Source organism: Anolis sagrei, chromosome 3, assembly GCF_037176765.1.
Source record: "Anolis sagrei isolate rAnoSag1 chromosome 3, rAnoSag1.mat, whole genome shotgun sequence".
Lineage (NCBI taxonomy): Eukaryota > Metazoa > Chordata > Lepidosauria > Squamata > Dactyloidae > Anolis > Anolis sagrei.
In genome coordinates, this window is record NC_090023.1 from 102,744,312 (window position 1) to 102,763,266 (window position 18,955).

Here is an 18,955-nt window from a genome sequence, read left to right on the forward strand (position 1 = left end):
AAGGTGTATCTGAGATCTTAAAGAAGTATTTCCCCAAATTCTTTGTATGATAACATTTACCTTGCCAAGGTTTCATACATGGTTTGTGCAACTTCTTTATATGCCTGAAAATCATAAGGGACAGCTTGAAGATTTGGACATAACCGTTTTGCTTCTCCGAAAAACATTCCATTCTTTATACCAGCTTGCCTATAACAAACAAGAATCAATATTAACAATACCTGAATTTAACAATCACTTTATGCTCTTGTCTGAGAACACGAAGTAGAGACACATATATGTACCTCAGCTGTATACTACCACATCTTTTTCCATCTTAGAAAAACTTTAAGAGTACAGTTTTAAAATGTCCAAGGTCCCATTTGACACACAAGGTTTTTCCACCACCACATACTTCTCCACTCAATTTTGGTTCTTCTGCCAACAGAGCAGTTCAGGTGGCAGATCTGTTAAAAGAAGGGCATTTCTGCTGACTAAAGAGATTTGTGCATAATCTTAACCAGAACATCCTGGAGACAGTGCATTTTTGAATTAAGACTGAACTATTAAGGAAAGAGGATTGTTTGAAACTGTTTTTCCCCTTGGTATGTTCAAGCACATTCAATAAAAATACAATTCAAATGCAAGAAACGGTTTTAAAAATTAAAAAATCAAAGTTAAAGTCACAATTTGAAAATAACTCCTGTGATAATTTCATACGCTAGTTTAAAATGTTTTATGTGTGAATGCTAGTACAAATATATCCTTCAAATTAATTTTAACTTTGATTTTAAAAAGCTCATCAGCAATAAACTATCTTCTTCAATTTGCCTATTGCTTATTTTTGTAGGAAAAAAGACTAGTGAATGCAAGTTAGAGAGCTGATTTATATTAATCACAAATCTATTAAAAGAGGCTCGGTGTTTCATGTATAACATGTCCAATGTAGAGATGTTGTTGTCGTGTCAGGAGCGACTTGAGAAACTGCAAGTCGCTTCTGGTATGAGAGAACTGGCCGTCTGCAAGGACGTTGCCCAGGGGACGCCCGGATGAATTGATGTTTTTATCATCCTTGTGGGAGGCTTCTCTCATGTCCCCGGATGAGGAGCTGGAGCTGATAGAGGGAGCACATCCGCCTCTCCCCGGATTTGAACCTGCAACCTGCTGGTCTTCAGTCCTGCCGGCACAGGGGTTTAATCCACTGCGCCACCGGGGGCTCCTACTATTACTGTATTATGTTTTATTTTACCTTACAGAAACCTTTTCAAACTTATGTACTTGTTTCATTATTTATATTTTCCCAAAATGTTTTTTTTTCTTTTTTCAAGTAGTCACTAGAGTAAGTAAAAACTAAATAATTGTTGCCCTTTCCCCATATCATGAGGAAAAGAAGAATAAAGTATTCTAGATGGATCAGATCTTGGGTTATAGGGGCAGTGTGGAAGGAGTCTAAGGGATGCTTTTCCTTGTACTTTCAGTTTTTAAAGTAAGGATTGATTCAGATATTCTTGTCTTATTATTCGTATTAGTTATACACTGTTGTTGTTGTGTGCCTTATGGTGACTCTAAGTTTACTTTATCATAAGGGTTTCCAAGAAAGACTTAGAGAGGCTTTGCTTCTGTTTTCCTCTGAAGTTGTGAGTGGGTGACATGCCCAAATACACTCACTGGGTTTCCATGGCCATGTGGGGATTTGAACCCTGGTCTTCACAATCATAGTCCAATGGCCATGATGATCCTTCTAAAATTATTGGGCATACATAAAGAACAAGAAAAAAATAATCCACAGACAAATGGAAGGAAAAGGCACAAGTGGGTCAGCAGGGTTAAACCACATCCTTCCAAGGAGGAGTTTGGATATCAAAGCAAACAAAGACTACAGGCAATCTCAGAATTATAAACACATGACTTACAAATGACTCCTAGTTAAGAACGGGAGATAAGACAACAAAAAGTGAGAGAAATCTACCTCTCAGAAGAAAAATTCACTCCTGGAAGAGTTATCATGGGGGAAATGTGTCTCCATTGAAGCTTTATCTCCAGTCCTTGTTTCCACAACAATCCACATTTTTTCAAAATCCAATGATCACAGGGACAGAAACTGAGGTGAAATCTTCTGAAGAGGGCCACAGATATCGAAACAAACACCACATGGGTGTTAAACCTTCCCTATACTATCCAAAGCATATATGTAGAAGTGGGGGGAGAGCTGGAGTTACACTTTGAAAATGTTCAGACTTATAAGCAAATTCATCTCAAGAACAAACCTACAGAACCTATCTTGCTCACAACTTGGGGTAAAAGGTAAAGGGTAAAGGTTTTCCTCTGGCATGAAGTCCAGTTGTGTCCAGACTCTGTGGGTTGGTGCTTATTTCCATTTCTAAGCCGAAGAGCCAGCGTTGTCTGTAGACACCTCCAAGGCAATGTGGCTGGCATGACTGCATGGAGCACCACTACCTTCCAGCCAGGGCGGATCTACTCACATTTGCATGTTTTTGAACTGCTAAGTTGGCAGAAGCTGGGGCTAAGAACCTGCAATCTTTTGGTAAGCAAGTTCAGCAGCTCAGTGGTTTAACTCACTGCGCCACAGGGGGCTCTAAAACTTGGAGACTTGGGGACTGCCTGTAAAAGATTTCATGTTGAAGGATGTTCAAGTAATACAGGTGAACAAGGAAATCATTTGCTTAAGATATGCAACAGTACAAGTGTACTATTTTTGAATTGCAGAAAAACAGCTCCTCCTCCTTCTTTCTTCTCATCCTTTCCCATGCATGAAAGACAGACATTGCACAGGCAAAACAAGAAAAAAGAAAAACAAGTTGCTACCAATGATCATTCAAAAATATAGTTTCTTCTTACCTGGCTTCATAACTGCATGATGCAATCTCAGCCATTGATGATACAGAGAGATCAAAGTTAATTCCATTCACCTGTGTAGCATCTACACTGTCTTCATCTGCTGAGTCCAGTTCACCAGTCTCTGAGTGAAAGAGAGTTATTTTAACCAAAGAGTGAAAATTACATTCTGTTCGCAATAATGTAAACGTTTAACTGAATTTCTCACTATTACTACAGAACTTTTTTTTAGATTATCTACCTGTCTGGCATTGCCCTAAATGCCCCTAAGACATAAAATCTTGTCTGATCTTGTAAACAAAGCAGGGTCAGACTTAGTTAGTGCTTCTATGGGAAAACCATTTCTGAATACTCCTTGCCTAAGAAAACCCTACGAAATTCAAGGGGTAGCTGTCAATTGACAGGCAAATATGAAGGCACATAGACTTCAGTAGTCTGGAATAGATGCAATCATAAGATGCCTTAACACTCAAGTTTCTGGGGGAGAAGGCAGGATATAAATGAAAATACAGATCATAATAACATATTTCAAGTCTAAATTATGTAGTGAAAATTAGTAAGTGAAAGAATAATTCAATTATTACATCGGTGTATCTGCAGCTGATGCAGATTCCACCTCCAATTAAGTCAAGTATTTAAGGGATGCACTTTTATTTTTAATTTTTTAAAAATTGAATGTACAGAAACTGAAAACTACATTCAAATATGTAGAATAAATTATTTAAATTAGTAATTTGAAGTTGCATCAATGTCTCAATCCCCCCCAGATTACATCAAGGCATGACACCCCACTGCCATTTTTCCTATGTGTCCTTCCATCCATAATCCAGTTTGTTTCCAAGCTGCTCATCTGCCTGTTTGCCAGCTACAGCATTTCCTTATTCTCAACCCCAACGAATGTGGAGGCAACAGCATGCCAAATTCCATGCCCAGTTCTATGAATACCTGGCTCTGCGCGAGAGGCAGGGGTAACTAGTTAACTCAACAATGCAGAAATGCAGGTCTACTCCCTCACCCCACCCCACCCTGGCTTCTCCTATGTACTATGGCTCTGAAGACCACAGAGCCAGACATTTAAGAAGCAGTGAGTTTGTAGAAGTGGACATTTATGGTGAGCCAGGGGTTGTGGCTGTACTAGCTTCTGCCTTCTGCTTCTTGGGATTAGACTGGAGAATGGATGCCTCTAGCTGTAACACTGATCTCCAACACCTTTAACTATAGCAGTATGCCTCTGATTTTAGGCAGTCAACCAAACTAGGGAATGAATACTTTTGAATTTGATTGGCTAGGTGTGACACTATAAGTGGCCAAAGAAGAATGAGGGAAGGGTTGCCTAAAGGGGTTAATTTGCATATAGCCTACAGGTCACAACTTGCCCAACCCTGCTTTACATATAAATAACCTAAAGTTACGTTTTTAAAATTCCTTATCAGTTTTAGACCAATACCAAAAATTAGCATAAAACAAAAATGAGATGACTGAAGTAGATGAAAACTTAGTGGTCATTGATACTGGTCTATCTACAAGTCCTTTGAGATGTAATTGAGAGTGTTACTGTAAAAACTGAAAGCTGCAAATCCTTAAAGCGCAATTGAAAGAGAAATTTAAAATGAAATGATCACTTATTTCAACTGCCATCATTTCACATGTCTTGGAAAGAACAGATATTTATAGTGACCACTTATTAAAACGCAAGTATGGAAATAAAAGAATAAGGCATTCTCATAGGCAAATACCCAACTCACTCAATTACATTAAATACTTGCTTTCCTCTGATACTCAAAATATCTATTACATGTATTAGTCTGTGTGTACGCTAATTTTACACCAAATATTGGCAACTCAGATTACAACACAATGCAAGCCTTTAGTTACTTCTGGGCCCTTCCAGACAGGCCCTATATACCAGGATCTGATCTCAGGTTTTCTGTTTATCCCAGATTAGCTTGCAGTGTGGACTCATATAATCCTGTTTGAAGTGGAAAACCAGGAATCAGATCCTGGGATATAGGCCTGTCTGGGAGAGGCCCTCCGTTAGGCAGAATTAAGTTGAAGAATTGGTCCAGAATTAAGTTGAAGAATTGGTCCTATGCATCAGCTAGGAGTGAAACATACTGTATACAGCTAGAGGGTATGAAGCCAAACCAAGTCTCCATTTTAGTCACACCAAGCATGCCCATGTCACCTGAATATCACTAAACACATGCACAAACACCTGTTGTTATTTTTTTTTTAAATCAGAAACGTTTAACAGATGAAATCACATCTCCATAGGTTTAGAAGTAGAACTGAAGACTTCTGCTTAAATACGTGTTTTGAGGGAAGAGTGCTTGGATTTTTTTTGTTTGTTTCTGTAGTGTAATGTATATACCCCAAACAGACATACCTTAGCAGTAGTGTACTCCCATAGTTGTACTGTGGGATCATGCCACTAATTAACACAATAGAATTGTGATTCAGTCTTTATATAAATATTACCAGATCAAATAATATAGTGGATGAGAGGGGTGGAAACTGAACACTGAAAATCTTCTATCTTGACAGTTCATTGTTGTCATTTGGAGCAGCTCATTCAAGTTTCCTAAGACACCTGGATCTGCAAAGTACAGTGAATTGTGCCCTGAACAACAAGAACAATGTCTTTAAGTCGATTTGTTCTTCTGCTCTGGCACTAGATGAAGCCAGCATCTTGTCTATCTTCATGAATTCGATGGGCTCTTCTACAGAGCAGCACAGCAGATGCCCCTTATTATGATGAAGTCACTTCATGTAAATTCAGGACAATGAAAGACACATTGTCCTCAATAGAAGGCAAGGCAGAAAACTTCTCATCAAAAGTTGGGAAACTAGACAGGCGTATGGTGAATGTGGAGCAACAGATGGAGAAAGCAGAGGCCAGGACCCAAGTTTGTGAAAAAGAAATCGCTGAAAATAAATCTGTAACTAAAATGTTGATTTTAAGAAATTCTTGCTCTTTAGAATGAATTTTGAAGATCTGGGGTTGAGGGAAAGGAAGCCTAAACATATTAATATCGTGAGAAAACTGGCAAATGAGAGCACCTTATTATCTTTGTGCATGGATAATTTACTCTCTCAGTCAGTCAGGCAACTTCTCCCAACAGATCAATAATTACCTGCTCTCTAGGAATACTACAAAGTGGAGATATAAAATAAGAATGATGGTAAATGTAAAGTAGCACAACTGTGGATGAATAAAAATCAAAGGTCAATTCAGTAAGAGATCAAAGAGATAGCAATTCCTAAAAACCGTCCAGGAGAAGAGGCAATAAAACAATAATCAGTGAGCATGTAATTTGTAAGAGAAGGGCTGAGGTTGGAGACACCTATATCTGGTCGAGCTAAAAGACTCACAGATCCCTAACACACCATGATTAGCAGTTCACAGGGAAATCAAGAATACATAACAGTGAGGAAAGTTGAAGTACTGGATGTCGACTGTTTGTTTGACATGAGAGTCTAGTTAATTGTATGAATACACTTAAGACTAGATTTTGTTCTGACAGGCAATATTTGTAATGTGTATATAGATTACTAGAACAGAATGAAGCAGTATACTAAAATAGATTTCTAGCGATTATCTTCACACTTTCACAACTATCTAGCCAGAACGTATATTTTTTCAAAAATTTTAATATTGGATAATTTATATATAGAATATATCGCTAAGATAAAAACTTCAGCACTTAATTCTAGACTTCTACCCTTTAATCAAACATTTGTTTTCTTCTTCCAAATTATTTGTTTTATTTGTTTGCTAATTAAATGATCTGTAAGTCAACATACTACCATAGAAGTATATGTAGCCGATTGTTAATTTCCTAACAGCAATGTCACTGCAAAATCCAAAAGCCATGTGAGCTTGTCACAGTAAAGAACAATGGGTGTGCAAGGAAAAACTTTTGTCTCCCATTGTCAGCAATGAAAGCCCCATATAAGCTTTTAAAATGTAAGAAGTGCCAAAGAATTAGTTTTCAAAGGGACAGTAGTGCAGGATGGGATCAGCAATGAATACTACTTGTCAAGAAGCACACCATTAATTAACTATTTTTTTCTCATACAATTAAGCATGTGATCAAAAAGCCCAATAGAGTAAGGAAAATAAAAAGTACCTAAGAAAATTTGGGGGGTTTCAGGGCACAGTAGCAGGTATGCCACCCCTGCCCCCACCCACAATATACTGTATTAATTCACCTAAAATACAGAGTTATCTACAAGAAAAATAGCTCTATACAAGTACATTCACAGGTGTTAGGGGTCTAAGACACCAGCAAAAGTGGAAAAATTAAATATTGTAACCCCCTCCCCAGCATGCGTGCTACAGACTCCTTTCTCATCAACAGCCCTGATACTCTTTTTCTCCTTCACACCATGAAGACTTACTAGATTTTAAACCAGTTTTCCGATAATCCATCTGATCACCTCTCCTTTTGCTACCAACTTTTAAGTGGTGGAAAATCTGGCAGCAGAAGAAGAGATGGAAGAAGATGCATCACTGGGAAAGGGGTTTAAAATATGGCAGCATAAGGGGAGAAAGGAGGAAGGGCATATTTGAGAAGAAGGTTTAAAATCTGACAGAAAAAGGAGAGAGGAAGGAGATGTATCACTGGGAAAGGGATTACAATCTGGCAGCAGGAGGGAAAGAAATGTGGTGTGTCATTGGGAAAAAGAATTAAAGTCTGACAGCAGCAGTCAAGGGGTTAAAATCAGGAAGCAGGAGGAGAGATTTTTTTGTGGTGCATCGGTGAAAAATAAAATAAGGGACTTGCAATTTTGTCAGGAACTATAAGGGCAGGCAGGCAGGCAGCAGAAGAAGTAGTGAGGTGAAGGGGTCAAGCTAATTAAGCAGCAGCTACAAACTTGCAAATTACTTTATACAATCCCCAAAGGAAAAACTTTCAAATACGAGAAAGGCACAATTGTACTGTAGCTCCACTGGGACAGATGGAAACGTGTCAGTTTAAAGAGAGAAAAGAGCAGGACTCTACAAGCCTTTGAAGTTCATAACTAGTCCTCAGACCAGAAGTGGGTGAAAGACAGAAATGAGAAATAACAGGATTTTAAAGATAATGTAACTCCTGCTTTTATTTCCAGGCTGAATAGAAACACTGTCCAGAGATCAGACATGTAAAGAATGAAAACAAATGCTAGCTGTGCAGAAGAGCTGAATTATTAAAAGCATATTCTCTTTTCACGACGACGTATATTATGACAATGTTGTAGCATGCACACTCTGCTACCAAATATTTCTAGGATGGGGAACATGTGGATGTTATTGAACTTTAGTTGATGAACTGCAAGCCCTATCATCATTGCTATGGCTACTGGGAGTTCCATCCCAACAACATCTGGAGGGTCACAGATTCCCCATTTCTGCAACATACAGAGTATCAACTATATTTAGATTACAAAAATAATATTAGTTTCTCGCACACAGAGCCATTATGTGAAAGTATTTTGTTCAACTTATCAGCTCCAATAAGACTCTAAAAAGATGCTTTGGAAAATCATTTGGAAAAATGACTTCAAATCTTCTGAAAAGATGCACAGAATAAGAAATGAGAACAGCAATGCTATATAACAAAACTGAGGAGAGGAGGATTTGAGAGCAACTGACATAATGGGTTGTTGTAGGTTTTTTGGGCTATATGGCCATGTTCTAGAAGCACTCCCTCCTGACGTTTTGCCTGCATCTGACATAATGTTTTACAATTCCGAAGATCCTCCCCTGAATAACTTGTATATATCGGATTGTTCCTTTAGTCTCATTGAAAATAAGAAATGAGAACATCTTTTATATCCTTAAGCCTTTGCCTTGTTTGTGAAAAAATCTATTCAGCAAACAGTATATATGGCTTAATTCAGAAATAATGCTAATTTGACCTATCCTGGCTGATATTGTTTATAGGTATTAATGGTTTAATGGGACAATAACAAGGGATGTCTTGGTTCTTTTAAAAGATTCATACTGGGAACAAATATACACTGAAAAGCTACATATATATCTATGGCGGGAGGGGGGGGGAGAAATTATGCAAAGTCTTCAAATAGAAAGGCTCCTTCTTTTGGAGTGACACAGCTATTTGATCACACAGCCTGTGTGACTATCTGCTGCTGCTTTTGCTTCTTTTTTTTCCTTAATTAAGAACCTGTTGCCTCGGCTACAGCGAGGGACTAAAAGAACTATGCTATATATGCACTGGTCTATACTTTCAAACTGATTTTTGTGATGGATTTTAATTACTGTAAGCAACCTTTGGAGCTAATTATAGTTGATATGGAGAGGAACACATTCAACACCCTGACTTAATATTTACTGTGCTGAAAGAAGTGAATACTTTTGCTCAGACCAACTTGTCTCATTGAGAGGCTTCCCAAATTAAAACAAATAAATGAACAAAAAACCCCAGATGCCTTAGTTAATATAAAAAGGAAGACATTAATGTGTTGTTTTATTGGGTTGTTGTAGGTTTTTCTGGGCTATATGGCCATGTTCTAGAGGCATTTTCTCCTGACGTTTCGCCTGCATCTATGGCAAGCATCCTCAGAGGTAGTGAGGTCTGTTGGAAGTATGAAAATGGGTTTATATATATGTTGTTTTATTGATAGCATATGCTGTACAATCTAGTATCGCCTGCCAAAAAAAGTACTAGACTCCAAGGTTTAAGAACACTAGAATAGCTATTTAGATCTGACCAATAGTCTATTTAATTGAGTTTGCCGGTATCAAGAGATGACCAGGCAGATTTCTTGAACAATTTTGTAGAGTATGATGCCAAAGACTGGTCCCAATGACTAGTTCCTCATGACTGGTATTCAGAGGCCTAGTGTCTTTGAACACTGTACCTGTTCTGGCTAATAACTACTGACAGACATATCACCTAGGAATCTGTTGAGTTCTCTGTTGAATTTGTTTAAACTAGTGGTTGTCTAGGAACAATGTCAACAAAGATGTTATCAAAATTGATCAATTGTCTAGATTTTTTTAGTTACTCCCTTGTCATCAGAAAAAAATATCTCACTATCACTGCTTGATGTGGTTTATACTTGTACAATGTTACTCCCCTTCTTGCATTATCTTCTATTTTAAAATCTTCAATGAGTTTTTGTGGCACTTCATTCACACAGACATAGACAACTACACCACAAGAAAGCAATTTTATGCCAAAGGAGCACCAGTCAGATTTCTATCATGATACAGACTGATTGTTTGGAGAGTGACCGTGTTACCAAAACAAGTTGACATACAGGACACATGTAAAAATCAAATAAAGATCTTCCATATATTTAAATTGCTCATATAGTCACCATATTGCTCCTAAGTGGAAATCCTATTCATATACAGCTGCTATTATTATTATTATTATTATTATTATTATTATTATTATTATTATATTTATATCCCACTTTATCTCTCCCAAAGGATAACATAAAGTGGCTTAACATAAAAGCATTAGCATACCATTTAAAATATACAAATATGCAAACATTAAAACAGAATTAAATATAAACAGTATTAAAAGTAGATGTGAGATGCACACAGGTAATAAATACTGTACGCCACCACATAATAGTTGCACCCTCTTTTTTGGCCCCCCAAATCAGTATTTTTGCTTTCAACATATAATACTCACAGCAGTGATCAATCACTTTGAAATACTTGTTGGCAGATGACTGCAATAATCTAGTTAGGCTTCTCTCTCCATGTGTCTTGCTGCATTATACAAATAATAGCTATGCCCACCCTCCCAGCTATGGCTCAGAGGAGTCTGAAAACACTGGGTTGAAGAGAGTGACAACACTGGTTCTCTTCAACCCAGTGTTTTCGGACTCAGTCAAGTGAAACATCATAGCTGACAGGGGAGCAAGCGCCTGGACAAGTGAAGCTTCACTTGCTCCTCTGCCCCCTTTCAGCTACAGCACTTCACTTAGCTGGGTTGAAGGAAGCCACTGCTGTCTCACTGTCAGTGCTTTTGGACTCAGCTAAGTGAAGCACCGTAGTTGGAAGGAAGCAGGAAGGCAGGCAAGTGCGAGAGTGAGTTGCCGTAACAAAAGGAATTTCTTGCACTGCGGAATAGCTGCACTCTTTTTCAGCCCAAAAAGAACCAAAAGTGTAAATATTATGTTGTTGAATATGGAATATTTCTTTTGAAATTATCACTATAGAACTACAAAAATTAACAGTAGTGTTATAAGTGATTGTGCTGTAATGACGTTTGGTTTTACAGTTTCAAGAAATGGCAGATTTATACCTGCTTTGCCATTCAATAATTTATTCTGGTAATATTGTCTTTCCAGCTGTGGGTTTGCACCAGGACGAAGCAATGCCTTTCCCGATCCTCTGTTACTTGTGACAGCCACTGGTTTACCTGTGAAACATATTCAATATACAAGTCAACTTATGTTACAATTCAACAAAAATTGGCAGGCAGTATTTCAATTCAATTAACACTTGACATCCTCAACAAGAGATTTTGATTGATACTGATAAAATTGTAATGACTATTACTGACTAAAATGAATAAGAAGTGGCGTTTTTCCCCCAAGAAATACACACTAACACACCCAGCTGGGAAAATAATCAAAATGGCAGTTTAATCCAAGTTTAATTCAAATATGAAAACTATAATATTTGGCTACAAGATTAATATTTAATCTTTGAATCAAAGCATACTTTTAGAAGTTAAGCTGCTCACCTACACTTTTGGTGTTTTTGGGCATTCTGACTATTAAGACTAAAGATGGCAGATTTAATTCAATGAGACAGTAAAATGGATTCAAACTATTTGTGCACTGTTCTTAAAGAAGAGGCTTGTCTAACAACTTCTCAAAGACACTGCCCTAGACAAGTAACTATCATTCAGGTAGATATCCCCCTTTTGGGCAAGGTGGAAGGGGTAGTTGCATTCATTCATGGGCCCTGGATCTTACAGACCAATGTTCTCAATCTTTTGTACTCGGGATGCTTTAGTCTTCAACTTCCAGCAACCCAAACAGGTCCAGCCTTGGGGGTCACAAATTATTAGAGTTACATTCAAACTGTATGGATGGCCAACATTTTAAAATCACTAGATCTATAACGGAATGTTATTCTGGCTTTAGGTATAGATATGACCAACATCTGATGACTGAAAAATAAATATGGGCAATGAAAGAGAGACAAAATACATTTTGGTATTTGATGAAAGAAAAGGTAAACTTTTCTATTACTTTAAGCACAACGGTCTAAATGGCATTAATCTGGCAATATTTACAGTATACAATACTGCCCATATAACAGTTTTCAGATTAAAAGCATTGAGGACAACTGGATTATGTTTAACCAATAGGTGTTTTCTCTTGCCATGCCTGAATACTAACCTTTCAGATCTAGTCGATCTCGAATGCCCACTGATACAAAGAAGCAATCCATATCCACGTGCATTATACAGCTCTGATGCTTGGTTGTGTTCATGATGGATAAATGATCTAAAATAACCAAATGAAAAGTTTATTCAAAGCTAAATAATGTTCACGTTGTTTCTGCTTCTTATAAGCATACTACGCCATTCTATGTTCACGATGTTTAAACTGCCATTAATATATTAAGTTTTCCAGTAGTTCACCTGTAGCTCACAACCAAATTAGGCAAGAATCCTTTGTTATTGTATATACTCTTTTTCACAGTTTCAAAGATGTGTGATATAATACAGAAGCAATTGTTACACATTAAAATGCAAGATAAATACACATCATATATTAAATGTGAATATGCAGTTTATAGTTTACATATGGCCCACCCAAGGGACCCCAGTCCTCTCAAACATTGAGGAGCCAAACATTTCATTTTATCCCTAGTGGCCAGCAGGACTTTCCAGGGATACTACTGGTCAAATTGCTGTTTTGCCTTTGGTTAATCCACACTCTTACTACTTATATATATAATCATATAATTAAGTTGTCCCCTATATGCCTAGAGCTACTCTAGCCATTAGTAATCTGAAACTTGCTAGAATATCCCATGAGAGAAGCTCTAATCAATAGTTACTACTCCTTGAAATTGGATCCTAGAGGACAAGAAGGTTTGGAAGAGATAGCAGGACATCAAAACAGTCATGAAACACAGATAAATTACTAGAAGCAATTCCACAGCCCCAATGGCTTTGGAGGGCTGCTAATGGCTATTCTGCTGATCACAAATATGATTTTTGTGTTTCCAAATTGGGGTGTTTTCAATCTCAGCAGTTGCCCATCCCTGCTCTGTATTTCTATCCCAGAATGATTCTATGTGGTTAGTTTACCTATAAGGGAAATACACAGCTAAAACTATACGCATTAAATATATTCACAAGGAATTCACAAGGAATTAATTCAAAAGAATTAATGTAACCTTCTGCCAGTGATAAGGAAGGAGAACTACTGTAATAGTTCTCGGGACCCTGGAAAATGGCTATTTTGTATCACATTTTTGAAAATCACTATTTTGCTATAAAGAACAAAGCTGTTCACTGAGCACTATATTATTTTGCACAACAGCATAACAATAAATGAATAGTCAGCTATGGATAATTGTTCTTTACTCAGAAGTTTTCAATTTACCTAATGCCAGTGTCAACTATTGTTAAAGTATCAGTTTTGCTCTTTGTTTTTAAACAAAACAAAACAAAGTCACAGTAAACTTTGCACACAAACAGTAAGACATACAGATGTAGATTCAGGTGTCTGGCCACAGTGCATTTAACTATTACTCTATACCATATTTTATCCGAAAGCCTGTTCTACTTCAATATGTTTGAAGTACTTGCTTTGAAATATGAATTTGAAAAGCCTATACAACTCTTGCTCCTTAAGATGGTAGAATCTATCACAAAGGTACAATAATAGAATAGAAGCTAGAAGAAAAATGTTAACTTTCTTTAAAAAGTGCCATTCATGTCAAACATCTCCCAATTTTCGTTGAGTTTACTACAAACCTACAATGCTCATCTAAAGTAAAATCAATGGAAAATTTACATATCTCTAATTCTTAAATACCACAACAAAGGGTAGCACAAATGAAAAATTTCTTTTCAAAATTTAAAAAACCATGGAGTTGAAAATTTTTTGCACAGTGAGTCTTATAGCTATATTTACCTACAATCCCGAAACTGTCCATACACAAACTCTCTTAACAATGACAAGTTATGCTGTCTTGTAAACACATTTTGTTGAACAAAATTGTCCACTGGAAATACCGCCAATTTAAATATAAGCTGTTTAATGCAATATTAAGGGTGACTACCATCTTGTTATTAGAGCCTGGAAGTACTGTAATGTGCAATGAGTCACTTTGGCACCAAGTAACCTTTTTTTGCCTAACAGCCTTTCTTTTCATCTAACATAATGAGAATTTTTGCCTATGATTTACCCTTCTGTATATTCTGACCCATAGGGCCGTCTGGTGGCGCAGCAGGTTAAACCACTGAGCTGCTCTAATCCGGGGAGCAGGATGAGCTCTAGCTGCTAGGCTCAGCTTCTGCCAACCTAGCAGTTCGAAAACATGCAAATGTGAGTAGATCAATAGGTAGTGCTTATAACGGCGTTCCATGCAGTCATGCTGGCCACCTGACATTGGAGACGTCTACAGATGTCGGCTCTTTGGCCTAGAAATGTAGATGAGCACCACCCCCCCAGAGTCGGATACAACTAGACCTAATGTCAAGGGGAAACCTTTACCTTTACCATATTTTGACCCAGTATGAGCAACTGGAGGAAGAGCAGGATTATGTGGGTGGCTATGTAATTTTTTCTTTGTGGGGTGTTAAGAGAGCCAGCGTAAGGAGAGGACAGAAAGATACACATTACTTTGTCTGATTTTTTGCATTTTTCCATTTTCTGCTCAAATGAAAGAAGAATACTATTCTCACCACCAGAAACAAAGGCACAGGACATGTATCAAGACTGGGTGGATTGGTGCAGGCTATCAAGAGTTCAAAGGAGGAGGAAGGGGTATGTCAGAGATGGGAAGCTAGAGAGCATGTACCCATACTTTTCAAAGCAATGGTAATGGTAATGTGATACTAATAAATAAACCAGTGAGCAACAATCTAGATAAGTGATTCCCAGTCTTTTGACTTGTGGAGCCTTTTTTAAGTATCACTTTCTGTGGCCGAGTTCCTTAGGCCTACCCTATCTCCTACAGTTAAATAGTGGCTAAGTGTTTAGGAGATAATAAGGGAATGTAAAGTAAAGAGATATCTAAACAATTGCTCAAAATCCATGCAATGAAATTGTAATTTGAAAACTTTGTAAACTCAAGTACTTATCTATTTGAAAACCAATAAAATCACCTGAGTCAATCAATAATGTAATATTTTTTTTCTACCAGAAATGTATTGCAGTATTTTGGGTTTCAAAAGTATGAGCAGAACAAAACACGGCACGTGCTAGTGTGCATGCAACAGGCTGGTGTCACACTCAGCCTCATCTGTCCATCTCACACTATAATAATTTTGGAAGTCATGGCAGCAGAAAGAAAAAAATGTCCTCTGCTAGAGGAGCCTCAAAATTCAACTTGGCAAATTTCTGTTTATAATGTAATTCCTAGTTTTCTTATTTTGATTCTTTTTTATTTCATTCATTTTTTATTTATTTTACTTTCCTAAGCGACCCTGGAACTCCTGGGAAGTGCATACATAGCTCTTAGGGCTCCGTAGAGCACAGGTTGGGAATCACTGGTCTAGACTGTAATATCAAGCAATTATAGCTGGATAATCAAAGCAATAAATAACAATTTCTTTGAAAAACCTAACATTTCTCAGATTACTTTTCATATAATCATAACAAATCTACTTACATGAGTTTGTTTTCTTAACCATAGATTGCCCTGATTTTAGTTTTTTCAACTTTTCTCTTCCTGGGAACACGACACTACTTTGTCTTTGGAGTGTGTTGACAAACTCCGTAAATTCAGACTTCCAGGTAGATATATGATGTAATCTTGAACGTGCATAAAAGTCAGAAATGAAATTGGAGTTCAAAGTTCTGGACAGAGGTGAAGAATCTACCTTACTAGGAGCAGGTGCTGGAATAGTGCTTTTTGTGCTTGAAGGCCCCTGAATGGTAGAGTGGTAAGCACCATTTATTTTGCTATTATTGTGCAAATTTGAAAAAGATGAATTACCCATAGTCCTATGCATATTCTGTAAAAGTTCTGTATCTTTGTTGCTTTGTTGCAAATGTGGCGTTGAGTCTCTAAAATCAGTTTTTTCAGTCCTTTCCTCTTTCTGTACAGGATCTGGTGACAATCTACTTGTAATGTTGCCAGAAAATACCATGTTATCCTGTGTCTTTAAGGCACTATTGGAAACATGTCCATTAAAAATGGACATGTTTTCTTTAGGATGAATTCCATTCTGTTTGTTCTCAGAAAAGCCTTGCTCTAGTTCCAAGAATCCTGTATCTTCAGTCTCATCCTCCTTGTTCAACTTATTCAGTCCATTGGTTTTAACTTCATTCTCTGTTTCATGCTTTTGTACTAGACAATTTCTATAACAGAAAAATCCATAATACAAAAATACATTAGAATAATATTATTTCCTTTTCCCACATTTTGGATACTTGTTTACTTAGAACAAAGTATCCCCAGAAGACTTAAATAAGGGTAGTATGTGATAACTTATGATTCCCATAATTCCAAAGTTTTCATAAATTATGAATTTGAAAAGTTGTTCAACAACACTGTTCCTGGAACTACATCTATGAAGGTACACATGTAGTCTGTATAATTTTATTTACGAATATAATTATGTGGCTGGACACAATTGCCTGATATAGGTTTACATATAAATCCCTCTTGAAAGGAAATCCTCCAAAACTGGCTGCAAGGATGAAGGGCTTGGCTTCAAATATTTACCATTAAACTTTATTATCAAGCCAGAAAATTAGATCTGCTAAACAAGTATCTTCTTCATACTTAAAAATTAAAGCACGACAAGAGTTTAAATTGAACACTCTGGTTGTCTGTTGCAAGACACCTACAAGGCTGAATTTATTGGCCTGAATTTTGATCTTTTATAAACAAAGAATTTGCCTTATTTTTTCACAAAGGGAGAACTTCTGATTTAAAACACTGTACAAAAACAAATTACTTCTCTATTTTTTCACATTCTATGTTTTTATTTTCAATTTACATATTCATAAAAAAACAATGAAACAGATCTATATATATGTATACATACATGAAAAAATAATCCTAACATCTATACAATATTCATGTTTGGTTATACCATCCCCTCCCCCCCTCCCATTTTGGTGACTTCCTGTTCTTTTATATATAATTCCATTCTTCCTTCCTATTACATTGCTTTTCGTTCTTCCTTCTGGTCTGATAGTTATTATTTATAAATCCCCTATACAGATTTTAACAAATTAAATTATGAAGTCTTTTACCGAAAGCTTCATTACTTCCCCTATTCATGAACATCTCATGATCAGTATGCACTTTTATTCAAACTATAGAAGAGTAAAACCCTTTGTTTTCTGTGAAACTATTATTTGGCTTCTTAAACATATTTATGATTACCCATACCCTAGTATCAATCTAGAAATTTCAGTAATAAAAATCAACCCCAAATAAGCCAACTTATCTAGGGGTCCATATGTGTACCTTAACTCTTATACAAAATGAACCACTCCCACCTCTGAACAGAGTGGCAAAAGGAGAACCTAAAAGAAGCAACGACCCACTCTACAATGTCCACTGCAATGGCACTTCTAGCCTTTTTGAATACTTAGGTGTGGAAATGGTGGTGGTATCCAGGGTGGTTGACTCTCTGGGACAGTACTGTATTTTCTTTCTCCACAGAATCACCCCCAATTTATCTACAATCATATCAAAATCCTTAATTTTGGCTCCAAAACCTGCCCTTGGCCTTATACAAGATAGGTTCTATAGCAGGAATGGGCAAACTTCGGGAATTTTGGACATCAACTCCCATAAAACACAGCCAGCTTACTGGCTGTTAGGAATTGTGGGAGTTGAAATCCAAAACACCTGAAGGGCAAAAGTTTTCCCATGCCTGCTCAAACTGTTGTAAGTTGCTCCGAGTCCCCTTGGGGAGATGGGGGCAGGGTATAAATAAAGTATTATTAATGTGGCATTTAATTATTGCTAATTTGGAAGCCTCTCTGAGTCCCCTTTGGTGTTGAGATAGAGCAGAGTAAAAATACAACAAATAAATAAATAAAAAGCATCCTGGGTTCAGCTTGCTGCTTTATCCTGCAAAAAATCTCACAGCAGCTTTTGGTATTAAAACTACTTTGTAAGTTAGAGAAGAGGTTTTGAATTCTCCCACCAAAGTTTGCTTTACACTTTGCTAGTGGATCCTGAACTGTCAGATGGAATTAAAACTACCTTTGCCCATAACTGACATAGACCTGTGATTATGCTTAGAGTTGACATTAAATTAAATCACCGTATTTTCTGGCGTATAAGACAATTGTGCGTATAAGATGACCCCTAACTTTTCCAGTTCAAATATAGTTTGGAATATACTCACTGTATAAGACTATCCCTCTTCCAACGCACATTAAATAATTTTTTTAAAAAACATCAGATTTTATTTCAATATGGTAATTCTCCTATTACAAATTCCTCGCTTGCCTTGCAGACAATTTCATGGTCCAGAAGGTAGAAGAGGCAACAAGGGGATTGGCTACTCTTGATCTCATCCTAACAAATGCGGAGGACCTGATCGATGCGGTCGAAGTGGTAGGATCCTTAGGGGCAAGTGACCATGTGCTCCTGCAATTTGAGGTACAAAGGAAGGCCGAAACTAAGACAAGTCAAACCCGCATTTTGGACTTTAGGAGAGCTGATTTCCAAAAAATGAAGGAAACGCTGAGCAGCATTCCGTGGACACAGATACTAAAAGACAAGGGAGTTACGGATGGATGGGAATTTCTCAAGAGTGAAATACTCAAGGCACAATTGCAAACCGTGCCAACAAAGAGAAAAAATAGGACAAGTGCAAAGAAGCCAGAATGGATGTCCAAAGAACTTCTAACTGAGCTAAGACACAAAAGAGACATGCACAAGAAGTGGAAAAACGGAGAAATCACCAAAGAAGAATTCAAACAAATA

The 18,955-nt window shown here is 37.1% G+C and overlaps 1 protein-coding gene across 6 annotated transcripts in view; it reads right to left on the reverse strand.

The window, feature by feature from the left end:
• REV1 (REV1 DNA directed polymerase) overlaps nt 1–18,955 on the reverse strand; it is a 49,282-nt gene that overhangs the window by 15,192 nt on the left and 15,135 nt on the right. For all 6 annotated transcript variants that reach the window (XR_009631094.2, XM_060769774.2, XM_060769775.2 and 3 more), the window contains 5 exons: nt 15,668–16,359; nt 12,214–12,321; nt 11,106–11,222; nt 2,839–2,959; nt 61–189 (listed from right to left, as the gene is read on the reverse strand). Coding sequence is in view for 5 of the 6 variants with exons in the window: in XM_060769774.2 (XP_060625757.2) it covers nt 61–189; nt 2,839–2,959; nt 11,106–11,222; nt 12,214–12,321; nt 15,668–16,359 (1,167 nt within the window). In the remaining variant the exon portion in view is untranslated. The remainder of the gene's footprint in view (nt 1–60; nt 190–2,838; nt 2,960–11,105; nt 11,223–12,213; nt 12,322–15,667; nt 16,360–18,955) is intronic.